At 47.0% G+C, this 16,511-nt stretch overlaps 2 protein-coding genes across 8 annotated transcripts in view; both read left to right on the plus strand.

Annotated features, from left to right (window-relative positions):
* Window positions 1-10,671, plus strand: part of DAZAP1 (DAZ associated protein 1) — a 27,286-nt gene extending 16,615 nt beyond the window's left edge. For 6 of the 7 annotated variants that reach the window (XM_041127531.1, XM_030032237.2, XM_030032238.2 and 3 more), the window contains 5 exons: window positions 2,010-2,163; window positions 3,662-3,691; window positions 4,122-4,262; window positions 5,158-5,340; window positions 9,673-10,671. In XM_041127531.1, coding sequence (XP_040983465.1) covers window positions 2,010-2,163; window positions 3,662-3,691; window positions 4,122-4,262; window positions 5,158-5,340; window positions 9,673-9,845 — 681 coding nt within the window. In that variant the 3' untranslated portion in view covers window positions 9,846-10,671. Of the gene's footprint in view, window positions 1-2,009; window positions 2,164-3,661; window positions 3,692-4,121; window positions 4,263-5,157; window positions 5,341-7,319; window positions 7,409-9,672 lie in introns of all 7 variants that reach the window. The other variant, XM_030032239.2, reaches the window with a different exon arrangement.
* A 2,236-nt stretch (window positions 10,672-12,907) lies between these two features.
* RPS15 (ribosomal protein S15) lies at window positions 12,908-14,955 on the plus strand. Its single transcript, XM_030032276.2, has 4 exons — window positions 12,908-13,028; window positions 13,397-13,482; window positions 13,706-13,940; window positions 14,789-14,955. Exons 1-4 carry the CDS (start codon window positions 13,026-13,028, stop codon window positions 14,900-14,902), a joined length of 438 nt encoding a protein of 145 aa, XP_029888136.1. The 5' UTR covers window positions 12,908-13,025; the 3' UTR covers window positions 14,903-14,955.
* Window positions 14,956-16,511: the final 1,556 nt, after the last annotated feature.

Here is a 16,511-nt window from a genome sequence, read left to right on the forward strand (position 1 = left end):
CTCTGATTTTTCCTTGGAATTGCCTTAAACTTACATGAACCACTTAAATGAGAGGTCATATCACGAAGCAGCATGCTAGATATAAATAGGAACAAAGGATAGTACATATGCTGTAATGGTTCTGGGAAAGTATGGAGAACCCTGTCTGAGCCTTCGAAATGTCGCCTCTTATGCTGCTGGCTTTCAGAACACGTCAGTGCTAATTCAGAGTTCTCCGTTGTTTCCCAAACAATCTCAGTACCAAAATGAAATAATCTATTTTTGCCCCCCCTTTTTTTTTCCTCCTTTCAATGACATAAAAAGCAGAAATACACAGAGTCTTTTCAGCTAGGAGCAATGGAGATGCCTCATTTCTTGGTGTGAACTGGGCTTTTTAGGCAGGTGTAGAATTTTAACCTTGGTGCTAAGAATATTGCACAGGGATTTTTCAGTCCTCAGTTTGGCAGTTCACTGCTTCCAAATGTGCACTGAAAAATTAATGGAATTCTTCCACATAGATTAATGAACTCCAGATACTCCGCTCTCTTCATTGACTAATAATGCCTACTTTAAAAATGGTATCTCTTTCTTTTTGGTAATTAAAAAGGTATTGCTGAAATGAATCCATATGTTGTTGAAAGGAAAAAAAATTAAAATTGCAAGAAGGACTCTGCTTTTGTAAGCAATAACTGAATTCCCTCAAGGCAAATGTGTTAAGACTCATTAATTTGAGTCCTTTGAAAAATTCCCTTGGTTCCTCTCTGGAAGGGCCTTCAGCTGACAGAGATTTGGTTACTGTCATGTCTAATGTCCTTGGGGCATCTGCAGTGGGGTGGGGGGGGGGGGGCTTTGTCCTTGCCTTGTGCCTGTTTCCTGTTTGTTCTCTGACATGAATGGTTTTTAAGACATGGCAGGAAGAATTCTGAATACTTTATTTTCCATACTACTCAGGCCCATTGATGATTGAGATTTATTTTCTTTGTACTCTGGCACCCATTAAAATTAATCATAAAATAAAAAAGACTTTAATTCAGCATGCATGAGTGCTGAGAGTGTTTCATTAAATCAGAAACTGGATTTTTTTGAGAGGTTTATATTGAATGTGCAGCTTATTTTAAGTAGGTCAAATGCACTTATTCGATGGCTTGGAACACTAGGACATTTTATCTTTGAATAAAATAAGTTAAGCACTGTGGCTTACTAATTTTAAAAACAGGAGGGCTTTTGTCACTGACTTAACACAGTATGAAGATTTGCTTCTTATTGACTCAACTGTCCATTTTTATTACTTGCATGTTTGTTTACTTTTTTGTTAGATGTAATGTAAGATTCTCTTATCACATCCATTCCCTCTGACATTGTTTGAGTTAATTGAGATTCTTTAAGCGTTAGCCTGGGGAAGGTAAGTCTTTATCTTCCATTAGACATTTAAATAAAATCTAAGTTTAAAAACAAACAAACAAAAAAACAAACAAACAAATGTGTGTTTCTCAGGTATGAGCAGAGCTGAAATTGTAGTTAGATGGGGTGGGTTTAAACTGTAACTTTCAAATGAACCCCAAACATGTTTGAATGGTTAAAGCATTAGTACCCTTTTTCAGAGCGTACTCTTTACTCAAAGTTTTTTTTGTTTTACTGAAAATGTCATCTTTATAACGCCTGCCTTAATTGTTAAATTAGTATATAAATAATTTAAGATTATGCTTTTTTAAGTGAAGAGCCGTTGTAAGAGGGTACTGCTGTTTTAAGATTAAAGCCAATGAATACTGTACTATGATGAAACCTCAGTGATTTGTAGGATGTGTTTTACTTGAAATACCTCAATAGTAGGACTTGTAATGTCTTACCATCATATATATTGTACCTGAGAAACATTTTAAATTACTGGCCTTAAGTTTAATAATTAAGTATTTAGACATAAGTCATAAGATGCTAAGTGTAGTCTTAAGTGTAATTAAGGGTGTGTGTGAAGGGAAGGGGGGTATATTAACCTGCACCATCTCTCCTAAATGGTGACTCTGTTTGTTTAGGTGGAGGTGAAACGCGCAGAACCTCGTGATAGCAAAAGCCAAACTCCAGGGCCACCCAGTGCCAGTCAGTGGGGAAGCAGGATCATGCCAAGTGCTGCCAATGGCTGGGCAGGTCAGCCCCCTCCGACTTGGCAACAAGGATATGGCCCTCAAGGTACTGCGTTAGTTTTCTTGGAGTCACTGTTGCAAGAGTCTTGCCTTTACAGCTTGCTGGTAATTTGGTTTTCTGGCAAATGACAGTATTCCCAGGTTTATCAATGCTATTGCTCTGCTGGATTATTGATAGCAGAACTAAAATTGCACACATCAGTCCTTCCCAAGTCTGTTGAGATTGTTCCTTCGCTTCTTTTCCCAAAAAACTTTGTTTCATAGGGTTGTGCCAAGTCTAGCATGTGTCCGAGGCGGTGCTTCACCTGTTCTGTTTGGTTCTGCCTCTCCCCGCATAGAATCGGCACGGTTTTCGGTAATGCGGAGAAGGTGTTGAGAAAGTTCAACGGCTCAAGTTGTGTCTCCAGCTGTGGGATTGTGGCCTGCGTGAGACCCTAATGAAAAATCTTGTTGAAATACAGGTTTTCAAGGATGAGGCAGTTTCAAAGGAGGTTATAAGTAAAATTTGAAAAGGATGAGAGAAAAACAGATGGTCTTATCTTTAGATTTTATTGCTTAATGTAGCCTGGAAAAATAACAAGCAGCTATGGGGCTAGCAGTGGTGCAGGGGAGCATTTATTGCATATAATTTTCTTGATTCAGCTTGAACCCTTCAGGGCTGAGAGGAGAGCAGGCATGTGTTTTGGGTTTGATGGCTATAACCCCCACAAGATTTTGTAGACAGGATAAATAAGCTGAGTTCATCCAAAGACAGTTTTGATAACTTATGGAGAAATATGGTGGTATAATTGAGTTGCGTTTGACAGAACAGAACTTGCTTGCTCTGATATATGAGAAATTTTCACCTGGGGGGCTAAAGGGAGTGTCACTGCTTCATCTATTGCTACAATAGATGATACCTCAGTGGAGGGATTGCTTGTTTCCCCATGGTGCTTATTAACTTGAAAGCTGCAGCTGAGGCTTTGACATTCTGCACAGATGTGCTAATCTGCAACTGCGCAAATTGAGAAACTAGATTATTTTCAATGTGGTTATTTGTAGAGAAGATGATATCTGATCCACTGGAAAGATTAATGTAAAACATAAATGCATTTATCTTTCAATCTTAATGCTGCAACGAATGCAGAAGATGATGTTTTTATGGTTCAAAAACTTCAAAAATAACTAGGATAAACCTGGTAGTATATTAAAAATGCTTTGGATGTGTATTCTGCTGTGATTCTCGGTGCTTTTGTTCTTTATACTAGTATGTTTCTTGCACTTGGTATGCTTGCAGCTCTTGAACGTTCCATCTGATTTGAGTTTGGGGACTGCTCTGTTCTGTGCATTATTTGCTGAATGATTCAGAGTCTTTTCAGAATTGCATATTCAGAAATAGTCCAAGACTATTTCTTGGACCATAAAAATAGATCTGTAAGGGACACTGGGAGGATACCATGTCTATTCCAGAGCCCAGAGCAAGATCAACTTTCTTTTAAATCATTCCTGTTTCATAGTATACAGCTTCAGTGCACGTATAAGTCGCTTTTTTTGTTCTGTTTTAGGGATGTGGGTGCCAGCTGGACAGGCAATTGGTAAGTACGTTATATGGGACTGATTTTAAAAGAAAAAATCCTACTGAGTGAGGGTGCAGTTTCTTTAAGAATTCACAGTGATTTGTGGATTTCTGTAGTATTTAACCTACATTTAAAAGCTTGATTGAATTTGTCCTGAAAGAACAAAAGAGAAGATAGTGTATTCTTACCAAATCAGTAATGGGAGCTGACATACATCCTGCTGTTGCCAACCACGCTAATTTGTTATCAAGGAATTACATTCTCAGCTGCAATTACTTACAGTAGGGATACTTGGAGGACAAATATTTCCCAAAGTAAGAATTCATAGAAGGCTGAGACTGTGTCTGAAATCTATCAAACAGCTTTACCCCATCTAGAGGTTGCTGACTTAAGCAGCAGCTCTTCATTATTAAGCTGCTTTAGTTTTTGGTTTCTCTTAATTTTCTAGGTGGATATGGACCACCTCCTCCAGGAAGAGGAGCTCCTCCACCACCACCACCATTTACCTCATACATAGTCTCTACACCTCCTGGAGGATTCCCACCTCCACAAGGATTTCCACAGGGCTATGGCACCCCTCCACCATTTAGTAAGTGACCTACAGGAGTTTGGATACAGTCTATCACCAAATTCAGTCTTCAGCTTTTGCTCATCTTTCTCTGGACTTGGATTTTTTTCCCCTAGGTTTCGTCTATCCTTAGATATTTTGCCTAGATTGTATATTCTGAGCTATAATTAACTATATAACTTTTTGCCAGTGAGTTGGGTTACTTTTTTCTTGGGTGCAGTAATCATTTATGTTCTCTAGTTTACATCTGTGTTGCTAAATGAGTTTAGATTTGTTGTGTACCCCTATTACGACATCTGAGAGAAAAGTTAGAGATTACTGTGTGGTGACCTGGGCTAGACACAGGCTGGGATTTTGGGAGAAGCTTAAGGAATTAAGGTCGCAACTGGCATTGGAAATGTAAATAGGATTTTAGTACCTACCCCCTCAGGCCACCTTTTGAAAAGTCTAGTCACAAACCTTGTTTAAAAAAGAAGGCGGAAAATAGCACGCAGTTATCTAGAGTTGCTTGTTCTGCTATGAAGAAACTGTTTGTTCGGGATTTTTTTTTGCCCTCCTAAGATGTTTAATAACATGGCTTCCTTCTCACGTCTCTCCTGTGTGCATGTAAGCACACAGAGTTTGGTCCCTAGTTCTGCTTTATCACTTTCTCTTTGCTGGTTGCTGATGTGGCTGCAGTCTTCCTTTGGGGTGAGATTTTTCATGTTAGAAGGTTTGTTGTTGGGGTCTTTCAGCCGCAGTGGCTGCCAGAGTGTAGGAGTGAATTACTGTATGGCCAGCTCAAGGTAACACTTTGGTTTCAATAGACTTCTAAGTATTTTAAAAAGAAATATATCATACTTTAAAGCCAAGCAAGAAGTCAGGGTGGTGTTTACCTGTGTCTTTTCACATGTATTGTACTTCCCTTATGTTTCAGGTTTTGGTTATGGTGCTCCACCTCCTCCACCTGACCAGTTTGCCCCACCTGGAGTACCCCCTCCACCTGCCACTCCAGGGGCAACACCACTAGCTTTTCCACCACCACCACCACCATCTCAGGCAACTCAGGACATGAGCAAACCCCCAACTGCTCAGCCAGAATTCCCTTATAGTCAGTTTGGTAAGTAACTGCATATAAAATAAACTCAGCTTGATCTTTCTCCCGTTCCTTCTTTTCTTTTATACTTGGTAGAAAGTCAGTGTTCAGGAACAGTTTGCTAACACTGAAGGCACTTCTCTCCCGAGTGGGAATGCCAGCCACCGGCTCTCAAGTGATCCTTAAATCATTCAGCTTTCTAGCCAGAGGGTATTTTCTTATTCAAATCTAAAACATTGCTTGTATGCTGTGAAATAGTCTTCAGAGACTTGTGTACTGCTAGGATAAATTACTGATTTGCACTCTCCCTGAATCTGTAGTTAAAACTTTTTTCTGCAAGAGCTTCATGGAGCTTGTAGTCAACTTTTTTGTGTAACTGACTTTGGTCAGATTGGAGAGTAGACTTCAAGAGTAAGAATAGCATCGAGAGGCAAGCAGTACAGGATATAAGAATCCAAGCTGTGTGCCTTTTCCTCCCTTCCCCCTATTCCTTTCCTGTCTATCTCAAGTTCTAGTTCTGTCAGAAGTGTGTAAAGCTTAATTGTGCTAAATAGGTAACTGTTTCAGATAGCTGATAGAAGACATTGATATAACAAGTTTTAAGGCAGGCAGACAGTACTACAAAAAAAAAAAAATCTAGACAAGTGCTTGTGCTCCTGAGTAAGATTTCTGCTCCTCCCTGTGGAAGCTGAGAGGAAGTTCTCACCTTGCTTTTCCACTCAGCCCTATTTTTGAGCAGTGTTCTCCAAAGAGCTGTTTGTGGCATACTGCCTTTTTTTTTTTTTTTTTTTTTTTAAGGGATTGTAATTGGTCATTTTTTATTTCTGAAGTGAACTTTTTGCATGCAGTAGACCCATGGATTAAGACTGTTCCCTACTTGAACAAGTTCTCCATGTGTGTTAGTGCCTGCCTGCTTCGTTTGAAGTGCCTGCAGAAACTGTTATGAAACGAACACTTTGTAAAGTTACCTAAATAGATAATATTTGAAGTTCCAAAGATGTAAAACGGACTCTGAAGGAAGATTAGCCTTTCAGATGTGTTTCTAAAGCAAGCATATGTTCTCATGTTGATGAATTTGAAATGTTTTTCAATTTGTTTGTTATAAACGCAGTTACTTTCATAGATAGCTTTGCCCTTGTGACTCAAGAGGAAGTTCTTCTTGTCTTGTCAGAACTTGTCTCTTTGCAGACTCTTTTTGACGGGGGGCGGACCCTACTAAATAAAGTATAAATCCGTGCACAGTCGTTTATACTCAGTGGGGAGCCAATATTTTGGATCTGTTGGGAGTTTAGGAAGAATCTGTTTTCCAACATTGTAAAAAAGTGGGGAGGGGGGATTCCAGTATTTGGTGTGTATGGTACCACTTGCCTCTTGTATATTCTGGGAAGCCTCTTTGCCAGTGAAATATTTCAGGTGTTCTTAGTTAGTCTCTTCACAGTGCTGGTTGGGGAGGGAGGAGGGAGGAAGAGCTGTGTAGTACTGGGTTTTGAGGAAGAAGGCTAAGGAGTTTAGTTGTTTAAACTGCAACTGCAGTTAGTCTCTCAAATCAAGAGTGCTTTTCTAGCCTGAAAGCTGTTATGAGTACAAGTCCTAACAGGGATAGAGGTATTTAATATGCTACAGTACTGCAGAATCACCCACCTGTTCATAAAGCTATATGTAAAATCTTTTAAACTTTTTTAAAGAGCTTCAGCACTTCATGTGATAGCAAATTAGTTAGCAGCATTGCTGTACAATAGGCAGTCTAGCTGATCTGCATGTATTTACATAAATGCATAAAGCTTATGGGCTTTAAAGAGGCACTGAGTTATCTAATCATTGTGGCATTTTAAGATTTGTCCTAGCTTGACAGCATCTTAAATGCTGCTATGTTTACAGCTAGGATGAATGTAAACACGAGTAAATTAAACACTAACATGGGTGTGTCTCCCTCACCCTGAAAAATTATCTCTGTACAGGGCTGTCTTGGGGTTCGTCACCCTGGTCTCCTCATTTCTTACTAGGGCTGGGTACCTATTCTCAAGACCCTTCAGGCTACGCGCCAATACTTTGTTTACACTCTTATGGTCAGGCTGAGCAGTGAGAAACCTAGGTAGGTGGTGCCTATTTACAACCAATGCTCTTGATATATCTGCGTTTGGGAACTTAACTTGTGTTTCTTGCAGGGTCTCTTTCAAGAGGGTGGGGGGGAGCATTGTGGCTCAAATGTTTACTTTTGTGAGTAAGGGCAATACAATTCTCTATGTTCATTAGCTGGCTGAAGTGAAAACTCATGACTGAAGTATGAATGATGCTGCTGTTCGCTTCCCAAGCTGCTGCACTGGCGAGGCTTCATCCTGTGTAATCGAACTAAGCTCAGGTTCTTAAGACAGTAAAACTGTCATGGTTGGCACAGCTCCCTTAGAGAGCAGAGCCCGGTGAAACGGCAGGTGAACTGTGTGTTCCACTGTGAGGTGCTGGTACAAGCTGAGAGCTGCAGCAGGAATTAAGAAAGCAGGGGGAAGACAATATGTACTTAAATGTTTGGCTGTTCAGGTTTATGCTGTAGGTTTCCTTCGTGATAAACAAATTGAGAACTGTGGTTTCCACCACTTCATGCTCTTAACACTGCAGTGTACAGTGAGAATAACTTCTGATTTTTTTTTTTTTTTTCCCCACTCTGAGCCTCACCCCTTGGCAAACGATCAAATTGTATTTTTGGTTGCCTGCTTATCTCCGTCTGAAAAAATGACTGGATTAGCATTTTTTGCTAATAGAGGCCTGTGATAGATGTGTTTTAATGCTCATTAGTGGTAGCAAGTCCTGAGAGACAGGCAGAGCTTGAAATTGAAATACTGAAGACATGCTAAGGACTTTGTTTTGGATTAAGAGAGTTAAACCTGCTTTAAGCCTGCATAGAGAGAAGCAGAACTGCAGAAATGTACTGAGTAATTAGGATTCTTAATACCATCTTTCATAGCAGAGGCTTGCACTGATGCCACTATTATGATTAAGAGTCATATTTAATTATGGGAACTTTTATTAAATTTCTCAATTTCTCAGTGTTCTTAATTTGCATCTAGTTGTCTTATGTGTTGGCAGCAAGAATTCCAGCAAGCCTTTCGTCTTCACCCTTTTTCCTATCCCCAAATTCTGCTTACTCTAAACCTACTCTGAGTCTGGTCTTTGGCATGGATTATGTTGCAGAGTGGTGGTCACAGTCTCACTGAGTAGGCAGAAGGACAGTGTGGCAGGAGAGGAGAAGTGTTTAGTTCCTCAGATTGAGGAAGAACAAGATAAATGTTAACTTGCAGCATGCATTAGCATAAAGTTTAGTTGAGACACAGTACCCATTCAGGCTTAAAACTGAACTCAGATGCAGTTGGTGGTGTAGGGGACTTGGGAGAAGGATTTTATAGTTGCTTACTGACTGCTGCTTCTCTTTAGTCAGGTTAGAAGTATTCGCCACCACCTGCAGTAGCAGTAGGGTGTCAGGTTTTGAAACGGAGCTTTGTTTTTTGAACTTGCAACAAATACACTTCAGCCTGCCCATGCAGTGAGTTTTCGGGGAGGGATGTTAGTTCTTTCTAAGGGCAACTTTGGACCAAGGGTTCCATTATATGAAGTATATAATGGGTGCAGTAGTCGCAACCTTCTGGATTCTGCTTTGCCAACTTTGCCCCCTCATGTTTCAATTTACCTTTTTTCTATGGAGTATTCCTTGAAAGAGAGGCTGATTAGTTAATTAAAATAAATATTTGGGCAGCAGTGCTCTTGTTTTTTGAAAGGGAATTTAAGATTGTCTTCTCCAGTGTGTCTTTTCCACGAAGGAATTTTTTTGACTGTCCAGGGAAGATGGTGAAGCTGACTGTATGAAGCCTGAGTTCTAATAACTGTGCGGTCAGTGTGAGGTGCTGCACTATGATAGCTGTGAGATTTCAGGAAAAACTTCCTTGCTACATCTTCATCTCTGCTGAACCTGACAGTACTAGTTTTTAGCCAATAAAAAACCCAACCTAAAACAAAATAAAAATATTCAGAATAAGCTGACAGCAAACCTGCAAGCCACTTCAAGTTTCTGAACAGCCGTAATATGATAGTTTAACTACCAGCCTGGGTAGGATTACCTCTAAAAGTGAAAACTACCATTTCTGCATACCTATTCAGTTCTGCTTTTTGCCTCTTTCTTCTGTATAGAAGGTAGATAATTGCAAGAACTGAAAGCAGCTGCTTATCTTAAAATGTTAGACCGAGGTGTTAGCTCCTGAGGCCGTGCATGCGGGGAGGGAGCGGCACCACATTTTGAATTTGCGCCTCTGTTGTGCGTGTGGATGATACTGGAAGCTAACCCCGCTACCTTTTTCCACTTCTCCCCAGGCTATGGACAAGACTTGAGTGGTTTTGGACAAGGTTTCTCTGATCCCAGCCAGCAACCCCCTCCCTATGGAGGCCCCTCGGTGCAACCATCAAGTGGCCCACCTGCAGGAGGAAGTGGTTTTGGACGAGGACAGAACCATAACGTGCAAGGATTTCACCCCTACAGGCGCTAGCGTGGGCTGGCAATCAGGGAATTCTGTCCACACAGGGATGTCTGGTACCAGCTGAACCCAGGAATCCCAGACTTCTGAACTTGTGACAATCACATACTTGATGGAAGAAAAACCTAACAACATTTTTTTTGGGGGGTGGGGGAAGATGGCTTCTGAAGGCAAAGCTGTGGGTGTTTGGACTGCAGTTTTTAAATATTTTCCTTTCTCTAACCCATCAGCACAAATAAAGAAAATGTCACTGGTTCAAACTACAGGGTTTTAAAAATGTCTTCAGCTTTAATTCAAAACTTCAGGTTTCTTTTTTTTGAAATTATTTTTCCTGAGCCTTTGTTTTACCGTATATTGTAAACTTTTATGTTTAAAAGAAAAAAATATATACATTTACAGATTGTGAAATTTTTAAGAGAAATTTTCTACTATGTATGCTGGCTTATTTTTTAATTTAAAACAGGGTTTCCGTTAGCACTGTTGGAAGTGAGGGTAAGCTGCAACCCCCTTACTCCTGACATTAGTGGTGGGGCGGATGGTTCAGAAACTCTGGGAGTTAAAAGAAATCTACTGAGTGTATTTTGCTTTTGTTACCTGATGGTATAGAACTGGTAACAAGGCAGGTGCAGACTTGTTGACGCACAGAGTCACTTACGAAGCGCAGTGTTAGATCTGTGCTTCAAACGCTTTCAAATCCTCTGTGGATTTCATTAGGGGTTAACGGAGGCCTTGTTAAGATGTAGATTTCCCTCAGGCAAAAGGTTTAGGTGCATTTTGCACTAACCAGTGATTACCCCTGGTTTGAATAAAGAGAAGTACATTTGGATTAGAAACACAAGCCTGTCTCCATTTTTTTTTTTTCTTTTGACAAAAAAGTTTCTTGTGAATTTGTGTTTTCATGAGAAATCAATTGGCAGCCTTGAAAATCACGTCTTAACATCAGTATACAGGCTTACGCTGTGCCTCAGTGGACTGTTAAACTACTAGCAGTGGAATTCAGTCAGCACTTCTTCATGCCCACTCAACTCTTGCCCTCTTCATGAGAGAATCAGCTGTGCTGGTGCAGGGTGTGGGGTGGCACTGTCGGATTTGCTTTGTAGAGGCTGAAGAGCCATCGCAGCTGTTGTTGGCTCTGACCTGGATTGGATTTGACGTGGTGAAGGGCTTTTGCACGGAGTCTCCTAAACCTGCCGGCGTGCCCGTCGCCAGAGCTGCAGGCGGCTCTGCGCGCGTTAGGTCAGTCGTGTGTTGACGGCGGTGATGTTGAATGCTGCTCTTCATCTGACCTTGAGGCTTCAAGGTGCTGTGCAGAACGCATTCTTACGAGCTGCAAGGGGCACGTGTAGGTATCTCACGGATTTGTGCACCTCCAGGAGAGTGTCCTTCGTCTCTCTCTTTCCCCACTTCTGAAATCCAGAGGTAATGTTGCTGGTGATGTGATCTGCTGGTGCTTGTTCAGGGCTCACGTTCCTCATTTCTGTCCTGATGCAGTAAGCGTGCTTCCGCTACCTCAGGTTGATGAACTGGTTACCGTGTACCTCTTTTTGGGGGAGGTTCTCTGTAACTGCTGAGAGCAGCATAAAACGGGTAAAACATGGATTTACGAGCATCTTACAAGCATCTTACTGTGTGGATTAGACCTGGGTCTTCTGGAGTACCGCTTTGGCGTTTGTCTCATTTAAATGCGGGGTTGAGTGCATGGGAAAGGAACAGTTCTAACGTGGTAAATGAGCACCGCGCAGTGAAACTGGTCGTTGGCTCAGAGACAGCAACATGCCACGTCTTGTCCATCCTTTACACGCGAGTCTGAGGGCAAGCTGCTGTGTCAAAACCGAACCTTATCCGAGGAACCTTCTCCCAGGGCTCGTGTACCGCTGTGTGTGCATCTATGCTTGTTAGTTGTCTCTGCTCTCGTTAATCGCTATTAATAGGGCTTATCTCTTCAGGAATGGATAGCGCACTGTTGCAAGTTGAAAGGACTCTTTTTGCAGGAGCAGATGTGGTGTTGCTCAGCACGACTTCACATTCAGGATGTGTTGGGATGTATCCGTGGTGCTGGAGGTCGCTGGGTTGCTCTTGGAAGGACTTTGATCAGTTCAGAGGGGGTTTTTTTGTGGTTTGTCTGGATTGCACCAGTTCTGCTCACTGTGAATCCTCTTGGCTCTGCTTCTCACTCTGTTACTTCCACGAGCACAAAGCATGCGGTGCTTCCCTGCCGGAATGGGAGCTGCCCGTTTTGCATTCCGTTTGCAGAGGTGTAACTTGGTGCTCTGCCTTTGACGTGGTGTGACCGCTTTGACTTCCTCGTTGAGGTTTGGTTTGTAATTTACCACTGTGCAAAATACACCCTGGGAAATGGTATTGGCGCAAAGCCATGGCAGTTCCAACGGCACGCAGAACGGAAGGAGGCCTGAAGTTGTTGCTGCTCTGCCGCCTTTCAAGCTCTTCTCGGATAAAAGGTTTTGGAGACAGATACCTTCTGTGCAGAACCAGCTCTTCCAGGTTAGCGCAGGACGTTGCATCTGTGTGAAATTCATCTCCGCCCAGGGACAAACCCAATCGACCTGTGCCGAGAGATGAGCCGTCTGTCCTCGCTTTCAACCCTCCGCTCGGAGCCCGAGCTGGAAAAGCTGCCCAGCTCCTGGTGGGAAGCAGGAAGGCAGTGGAAGACGAAGGTCCATCGGTGAAAGGTGAAGGCTGGGCGAGGGATGCGGTGGCGAGGTCCGGCGGCGTGGCTGCAGCAGCAGGTAGTAGCCGTGCCGCGAAGGTGACTTCGGCATCCCTTCTCAACGTTTATCTCTCTGGTTTATCTCCTCCTGGGGCTCTGCCTCGAGCTCCTGACCCCCTCTCTGCCCCGCGTGTCCCCCGCCATCTCCCGTGGGGAAGGAGCGGGTTTTGGGGGGAAGAGGAGGGTCTGTCCCTCAAACAGGACCCTGTCCCAAAGCAGAGTGTCCCTGCTCCGCCCTGTAGCCGTTCTCTGCACCAGCGCCGCCACACCCCCCCCCCCCCCCGCGTTATACCCGAACCCCCACAGTAGCGCGGGGCGCGGCCCCTTTAAGGGAAGTGAGGGCGGAAGCGCTGCCGGAGGTTGCGGGGGGCGGGGCTTCCCGCCACTTTCCGCCCCGCCGCAGCTCTCGCGAGATCCGCCGCTTCCGGCCCGAGCGCGGCCTTTTCCGAGGAGACCCGGCGAAGATGGTGGGTGCGGGCGGGGGAGCCGGTGGCTCTAATCGGGCTCCATCCTCCGCGGGGGCGGCCCGCAGGGGCCGGGGCCGCCGCTGCCGCCGAGGACGGCTCGGTCTTTTCCCTGGGGGGCAGGGGGCTGCCCTCCCCTGGGTCCTGCCGGGGCCGGAGCTGCCCCGGCCGGGTTAGGCCTCAGAGCGGCGGGAGCCCGCTTCCCCAGGGCCGGGCCCGGCGGCGGCGTTGAGGATCCCGGGGAGGGGAGGAGTGGGGGCGGCTTGGGGGCCCTGCGGAACTCGGTGCCTGCGGCCTTCTTGTGGGTGTGGGGGGGTGAACGAGGGTCTGGACAGCCCTGACACCCCTCTCCCCGGTGCTCCCGGCTGCAGGCGGAGGTGGAGCAGAAGAAGAAACGAACTTTCCGGAAATTCACCTACAGAGGGGTGGACCTGGACCAGCTCCTCGACATGTCCTAGTAAGAGCCGTCAGTGGGGCACTGCCCCCCCCGGCCTGGGGTTGGGGGGCTGGGGGCTGTTCCTGCGGGTTGGGGCAGCTGAAAAAAAATGGTGTTTTGGTTGGGTGGTGCTGTAATTTCTTGTCTGGGGTGTTTGAGTGGGTAACGTTGCCAGTGCGAGGTCCCCGGGGGAGTGGGCTCCCCGCGGGCTGCGTTCCAGGTTCGGTTTCTCCATCCCTTCCAGCGAGCAGTTGATGCAGCTGTACAGCGCCCGACAGCGCCGGCGTCTCAACCGGGGTCTGCGCCGCAAGCAGCACTCCTTGCTGAAGCGCCTGCGTAAGGCCAAGAAGGAGGCACCGCCCATGGAGAAGCCAGAGGTGGTGAAGACCCACTTGCGGGACATGATCATCCTCCCCGAGATGGTGGGCAGCATGGTCGGCGTGTACAACGGCAAGACCTTTAACCAGGTGGAGATCAAGGTGAGGCGTCACAGTAGCATCCCGACAGCTCGGTTCCGAGCTGAGCTGAGCATCCTGAACGCATCTGCGTTATGTTTTTTAATGCTTTCTGTAATCCTGCTCCTGCCCTCTGTCTGAGGGGGAGGGCGAGGCTCCTGCCTGGAGCAAAGCCAGCCCTGAGGGACACCTGCAAGTGTCTGTCCTGAGGACAGGCTGCTCGCACAGGGGTCTCAAGGCTTCGGTGTGGCTTGGAAGTTAACGAGATAACATGGCAGTTGGGAGCACGTGTGTGCTGCTGCCTCAGGAGGGCCGGGGACATGTGCTGGCTGTGCTCAGCCCTGGCTCCCTGCCCACCGGCACCGGTTTCGGATGAAACAGATCCTGGTGAGGTTTCCTGGGAGTGGAATAACCTGCAGGGTGGTGTGACCTGATATCACTGGTGCGATTAAATGCCGCTTTCGGTTTGTACCTGGTGTTACATCCAACCTGAAAGTGCACCGAAAAGCCCCTGAGGCTTATGTCCCCCCTCTCTCGGGAGGCACGGTGCTGGTCGGGGGCTCTTGGGGGGCAGAGGGAGCCCCTCATCCCGCTGAAGCCCTCCGGCCCCACACGAAACCGGCAGTGCCCGTTGGCCACAGGCCCTGGCCACTGCAGGAGGAGCCCGGACACGGTGACAGTGCCGCGGGCAGTGCCTGCTCCACGCGTGGCGTTGTCGGAACAACCGGCTGCACCAGGGCTTCTGCCAGCGCAGGGATGAGGGTTGTGACTGTCCCAGACCTGCCACAGGGGCAGTTTGGGGAGCGGGGTTGTGGTCTGTGCCACTGGCCTGGGTCACTGCCTCCAACGTGGATCTCTCCTTTCCCTTCCAGCCCGAAATGATCGGTCACTACCTGGGGGAATTCTCCATCACGTACAAGCCAGTGAAGCACGGCCGGCCTGGCATCGGTGCCACCCACTCTTCCAGGTTCATCCCTCTGAAGTAACGAGGCGCTGCTGGGAGCCTTTTCCATGTGTAAATAAAGAGATTTCTCCCGGCTGTTTCTTTCCTGGCCTTGTGGCTCCTGGGGCTGTGGGCTCACGTCGGGACGGGCTGCGGGCTGGGGCACAAGCGAGCAAAACTTAATCACGATTTCATGTTTTCCTGAAGATTTCCCTTTCTTTTTTTTTGGCACTCCTTTTCGGTCAACACATGCAGCAAACACTTCTCTTCAAGTGGGTTTGGTGGATGAAGGAGAATTCCTTGTGCTTTGCTGGGAAGTGGCAAATGGCACTTACCATGTTATTTTATGGCACTTCCATCTATTTACCTTCATTTTGCGGCATTTTGAGTGATGTTTGCGTTGCCCTGGGCAAGTGACAAAGGGCGTGCTTGCCAAATTGAGAGGTGGGTGGGTTCCCGGGGCTTCAGAGCCAGCCCTGCTCATGGCGGGGAGGCTGCTAAAGACACCGAGATCCCAAACAATTATTTTCTCATCTTAGATTTGGGGATTCCAAAGGCTTTTAGTGTCCTGTTGGCTCAAGAGTGGTCGTGGCTGGGGCGGGGGGCGGTGAGCTGGTGGTTCGCAGCTTGGGCTGAGAGGGAGGAACGTTTCCCTTAGTGGTTCTGGGGGGAGAAGCTGCTCTGCAGAACAGGGGGGATGATCCGGGGCAGATGGATGATCCAGTGCCCCCGGGTCCTGGGCCGAGGCCAAGGGAAGCCGGCCAGCACCCGATGGCTGAGCCGAGAGCCGCTGTCAGTGCCAGGGAATGGGGACAGGGCTGGCCGGTGTCCCCAGCTCTGAGGAGCCTTTTGAGGCCGTGGCCTCTCCAAAAACCACCGGGCCAAGTCTCCAGCCCCGGCGGCGGTGATGGGAGCCCCCGGCACTGCCATGCTCTGCGAAGCCAGGGGCCGTTTGTCACTGTCCCCGCGGCTCCTGGCGTGCTTGTCTCTGGTTTTGCTCCTTGCTGTCACCCCTTTCAGCACCAGCACCACCACCCTGCCCGGGCATGTCTCGAGCATCCTGGTGATGGACGGGTTTTGGCACAAGCTGCGCTGGGAAAACCTCGCGACCTTCAGGCGGGCAGTCACACAGGCGCACAGCTGAGATGGTGGCAAACGCTCTGACGGTCTCATCCTGGTTTTACCAGGACCGAAAAGCCACGCCTTTGCCCTGTGAGGCCTCAGCACTGGGAGCGGCTGGGCTCAGCACCAGCCCCAGGCTCTGGTTGGATTGGTGCAGGCTGTTGGCAGAGGGGAGGGTGGCAGTGGGGGCCGTGCCCGGGGGCTTTGGGACACGCTGAGCTCAAGGGGTGGTTTCGGCTTGTCCCTGCCACTGGCCCTGAGCGTGTTAGGGGGTCTCTCGGCACCTGGCGCCAGCCTTTCGGGTCTTTTAAACACCCACCAGCCCTTTCCTCCTCCCTGGCAATGCCGTGGCACAGCCGGGGCCATTTGTCCTTTAGGGAAGATCTCCCATCATGGTGCTCGAGGTCCCTTTTGTTCAAGAAACGTGACCTTGAGGGTCCTCGTGTGGCTCCCGCTGGCATGGGGGGACAGGGCTGGGGTCACTCGGCCTGGTCGAGGCCGGGGGCGCACCCTCAGCCCGGCTCCTCAGC

Source organism: Aquila chrysaetos, chromosome 12 (genome assembly GCF_900496995.4).
Source record: "Aquila chrysaetos chrysaetos chromosome 12, bAquChr1.4, whole genome shotgun sequence".
NCBI lineage: Eukaryota > Metazoa > Chordata > Aves > Accipitriformes > Accipitridae > Aquila > Aquila chrysaetos.

Excerpts from the sequence above, each read along its gene's own strand:
- RPS15 (XM_030032276.2), top strand. Across the intron at positions 13,483-13,705 it reads CAGCTCCTCGACATGTCCTA|CGAGCAGTTGATGCAGCTGT; the intron begins GTAAGAGCCGTC and ends CATCCCTTCCAG. Across the intron at positions 13,941-14,788 it reads TTAACCAGGTGGAGATCAAG|CCCGAAATGATCGGTCACTA; the intron begins GTGAGGCGTCAC and ends TTTCCCTTCCAG.